The sequence below is a fragment of the Gekko japonicus genome, unplaced genomic scaffold (assembly GCF_001447785.1).
Source record: "Gekko japonicus isolate JY-2015 unplaced genomic scaffold, Gekko_japonicus_V1.1 scaffold1169, whole genome shotgun sequence".
In the NCBI taxonomy this organism is placed as follows: domain Eukaryota; kingdom Metazoa; phylum Chordata; class Lepidosauria; order Squamata; family Gekkonidae; genus Gekko; species Gekko japonicus.
Window position 1 is genome coordinate 263,739 of NW_015164707.1, and position 4,725 is coordinate 268,463.

At 44.2% G+C, this 4,725-nt stretch overlaps 1 protein-coding gene across 1 annotated transcript in view; it reads left to right on the plus strand.

The window, feature by feature from the left end:
* Window positions 1-4,378: 4,378 nt before the first annotated feature.
* Window positions 4,379-4,725, plus strand: part of LOC107108961 (chromosome unknown open reading frame, human C11orf31) — a 4,421-nt gene continuing 4,074 nt past the window's right edge. Inside the window, exon 1 of the mRNA XM_015409521.1 lies at window positions 4,379-4,415. Within this exon, the coding sequence (XP_015265007.1) occupies window positions 4,379-4,415 (37 nt within the window). The remainder of the gene's footprint in view (window positions 4,416-4,725) is intronic.

The window sequence follows — 4,725 nt, forward strand, 5'->3', positions numbered from 1 at the left end:
AGAAGCCTTTGAGATGCCACTGGGCCCCGAGGATAAGACCAAAGAGAAAGAGGCTGAAGATCGGTGGTTTTATTCTTTTGGAGGCGGAGGAAGACTGGGCTGCAGAATTTCGAGTGAACGTCTAAGAAGCCATCAAGATTTTAGAGAGAATTAGCATAGATGTAAAAGCAGAAGGACTCTGAAAATTGCCTTTATGAAGCGAGCTGGAGGAGATGCTCTGGGGATCTTCTCATAACAAGTAATAAATTAACAAATAAGCTTAGAAAGACAGGATCTCACAAAGTATATTGTTAACAGCTTTTTTATTACTAACTGTAGTTTAACAGGGTAATGATCTCCTACTCTTGGGTTTTTAGTATAGTGTGGGTTACTTTCCTTTCTCTCTAGTGTAGTCCCCCCCCCCCTTTTTTTCTTTGTAGTTTGTGTAGTATTATAAATAAAACAATCCCCTCCGGGGTCTTAAAAAAAAAGAATGCATAAACACTTGTTCAAAAACCAACAGTAGGCTCCTCTGTAATTTCATACATGAATAGTGTCCATAGACCTCCAAACAGAAAGTAATTGTGGCAGAAGACGCCACTGTGGAAAGAAAAACACCCGTACGTCTCTCCCAGGTATAAATCAAGAGATTTCAATGATCTTCAACAGCGGTGGTAAAACAGAACCCGATTTCTGAAATAACATAGGCACAGATCGGTGGAATCCTAGGGTTCTCTCTGCCTGCAGCCATCACGACATCCACTGGCAGCGACACCCACATTTTAATCACAGAGTAAATAAGTATTTCCTTTTGTCTCCTGAATCTACTGCCATCAACTTCACTGGATGCCCATGCTTGAGTTGAATTATTTTGGGAGAGGGAGAAAAGTTCTCTCTCTCCACTTCCCTTGCATTATTTTATAGACCTGTCCTCTGTCCCCTTCGCTGTCTTCTCCCAGGCCCAGACTCTTCAGCCTTTCCTCACAGGAAATATTCTCCAGCCTCTTAATCGTCTTGGTTGCCCTTTTCTGTACTTTTTCTAGTTCTACAATGTCCCTTTTTAAGCTACAGTAACCAGCAGCACCCAGAGCGGACAGTGTGGATGTGTCTGATGGTGAAAGGAAAGTCCGATGCTGCAAAGAACAATATTGCATAGGAACCTGGAATGTAAGATCTATGAATCAAGGTAAGCTTGACGTGGTCAAAAATGAGATGGCAAGACTGAACATCGATATCTTAGGAATCAGTGAACTAAAGTGGACAGGAATGGGCGAATTTAACTCAGAAGACCATTATATCTACTACTGTGGCCAGGAATCTCGTAGAAAAAATGGTGTGGCCTTTATAGTCAACAAGAGAGTGCAAAAGGCAGTACTGGGATACAATCTCAAAAATGACAGAATGATTTCTGTCCGATTCCAAGGCAAACCATTCAACATCACAGTAATCCAAGTCTATGCCCCAACCACTGATGCAGAAGAGGCTGAAGTGGACCGGTTCTATGAAGACCTACAACACCTCCTAGAACTAACACCAAAAAATGATGTCCTCATCATCATAGGGGACTGGAATGCTAAAGTAGGAAGTCAAAAGGTAACTGGAATAACAGACAAGTTTGGCCTTGGAAAGCAAAATGAAGCAGGGCAAAGGTTAACAGAGTTTTGTCAAGAGAACACACTGGTCATAGCGAACACCCTTTTCCAACAACCTAAGAGACGACTCTACACATGGACATCACCAGATGGGCAACACCGAAATCAGATTGACTATATAATTTGCAGTCAAAGATGGAGAAGCTCTATCCAGTCAGTAAAAACAAGACCTGGAGCTGACTGTGGTTCAGATCATGAGCTACTCATTGCAAAATTCAGACTTAAACTGAAGAAAATTGGGAAAACCACGAGGCCATTCAGGTTTGACCTAGATCGCATCCCTGATGAATATACAGTAGAGGTGAAGAATAGATTCAAGGGTCTGGATTTGATAGATAGAGTGCCTGAAGAACTATGGACAGAGGTTCGTGACATCGTACAGGAGGCAGCAATCACCACCATACCAAAGAAAAAGAAATGCAAGAAAGCAAAATGGCTTTCTGATGAGGCTTTACAAATAGCAGAGGAAAGAAGGAAAGCGAAAGGCAAAGGCGAAAAGGAAAGATTTACCCAACTGAACGCAGATTTCCAGAGAACAGCAAGGAGAGATAAGGAGGCCTTCCTGAATGAACAGTGCAAAGTAATAGAAGAAAACAATAGAATGGGAAGGACTAGAGATCTCTTCAAGAAAATTGGAGAAATCAAGGGAGCGTTCCATGCAAAGCTGGCCATGATAAAGGACAAAAACGGTAGGGACCTAACAGAAGCAGAAGAGATTAGGAAAAGATGGCAAGAATACACAGAAGAACTATACAAGAAAGACCTCGATGTCCTTGACAACCACGACGGTATAATCACTGACCTCGAGCCAGACATCCTGGAATGTGAAGTTAAATGGGCCTTAGAAAGCATTACTAACAACAAAGCTAGTGGAGGTGATGGTATCCCAGCTGAGCTATTCAAAGTCTTAGAAGAGGATGCTGTTAAAGTTCTGCACTCCATTTGCCAGCAAATTTGGAAAACGCAACAGTGGCCACAGGATTGGAAAAGATCAGTATACATTCCAATCCCAAAGAAGGGCAATGCCAAGGAATGTTCAAACTATCGCACAATTGCACTCATATCACACGCTAGCAAGGTCATGCTCAAGATCCTACAAGCTAGGCTTCAACAGTACGTGGATAGAGAACTACCAGAAGTACAAGCTGGGTTTCGAAGAGGTAGAGGAACGAGAGATCATATTGCCAACATTCGCTGGATTATGGAGAAAGCAAGAGAGTACCAGAAAAATATCTACTTCTGCTTCATTGACTATGCTAAAGCCTTTGACTGTGTGGATCACAACAAACTATGGCAGGTCCTTAAAGAGATGGGAGTACCAGACCACCTCACATGTCTCTTGAGAAACCTGTATAAGGGCCAAGAAGCGACAGTTAGAACCGGATACGGAACAACTGATTGGTTCAGCATAGGAAAAGGAGTACGACAAGGATGTATACTGTCACCTTGCTTATTTAATATATATGCAGAGTACATCATGCGAAATGCTGGCCTGGATGAATCACAAGCGGGAATTAAGATTGCTGGGGAAAAGATCAACAACCTCAGATATGCAGATGATACCACTCTAATGGCTGAAAGTGAAAAGGATCTAAAGAGCCTCTTGCTCAGAGTAAAAGAGGAGAGCGCAAAAGTGGGCTTGAAGCTCAACATCAAAAAAACTAAGATCATGGCATCCGGCCCCATCACTCCTTGGCAAATAGAAGGGGAAGCTGTGGAAGTAGTGACAGACTTCACGTTCCTGGGATCCCAGATCACCGCAGACTGTGACTGCAGCCATGAAATTAAAAGACGCCTGCTCCTTGGGAGGAAAGCGATGGCGAACCTAAACAGCATGATAAAAAGTAGAGACATCACCCTGCCAACAAAAGTCCGCATGGTCAAAGCAATGGTATTCCCAGTAGTCATGTATGGCTGCGAGAGCTGGACTATAAGGAAGGCCGAGCGCCGAAGAATAGATTCTTTTGAACTATGGTGCTGGAGAAGACTCTTGAGAGTCCCTTGGACTGCAAGAAGAACAAATCAGTCAATCCTCAAAGAAATCAACCCTGACTGTTCCCTGGAAGGCCAGATAATGAAACTGAAGCTCAAATACTTTGGCCACCAAATGAGAAGGGAGCACTCACTGGAGAAGACCCTGATGCTGGGAAAGATTGAAGGTCAAAGAAGACGGGGACGGCAAAGGATGAGATGGTTAGACAGTGTCAGACTATAAGGAAGGCCGAGCGCCGAAGAATAGATTCTTTTGAACTATGGTGCTGGAGGAGACTCTTGAGAGTCCCTTGGACTGCAAGAAGATCAAATCAGTCAATCCTAAAAGAAATAAACCCTGACTGTTCCCTGGAAGGCCAGATAATGAAACTGAAGCTCAAATACTTTGGCCACCCAATGAGAAGGGAGCCCTCACTGGAGAAGAAGACCCTGATGCTGGGAAAGATTGAAGGTCAAAGAAGACGGGGACGGCAAAGGATGAGATAGTTAGACAGTGTCATAGATGCAACGAACATGAAGTTGAGCCAACTTCAGAGGATGGCGGAAGACAGGAAGGCCTGGCGGGAGCTGGTCCATGGGGTCGCGAAGAGTCGGACTCGACTGTGTGACTGAACAACAACAAAACCAGCCGCGCATAAGAGTATTCCCAAAGAGGCCTTCCCATAGATTTAAACAGGGGCATCATAATATTGGCTGTTCCTATCATGCTCTGACCCAGATTCTTTGACAAGAGTGACTGGTAGCAAAGGCTGAGCATGGCTGCTCTACCAGACCCAATCCCAAGTGTTCTAGGTCAGTCTGCTCCTAGAGTATGAATTGCTCTTCTGCAGAAAGCACCTTTTTATATGGGGGTGTGTTTTTTTTACCCCTTCAGCATTTTGCAAGGCTACAACGAGGGCAGTTACACAGGAATTTTAAAAATTGTCCAAACATGAAGACACCTGGATAGATGTCAGTGGCAATAAGTTTCATTTCTTTGGGTTCTGCTCTAGCAGAGGCCATGGCCAGGAAAGCTTGCCATGAGGTAGGAGAAAGGGGCGGCCTAGCCTCCCTCCCTCCCCGGGCAGTTGGGAGGGGGAGGAGGAGGAGAAGTATTTAAGCG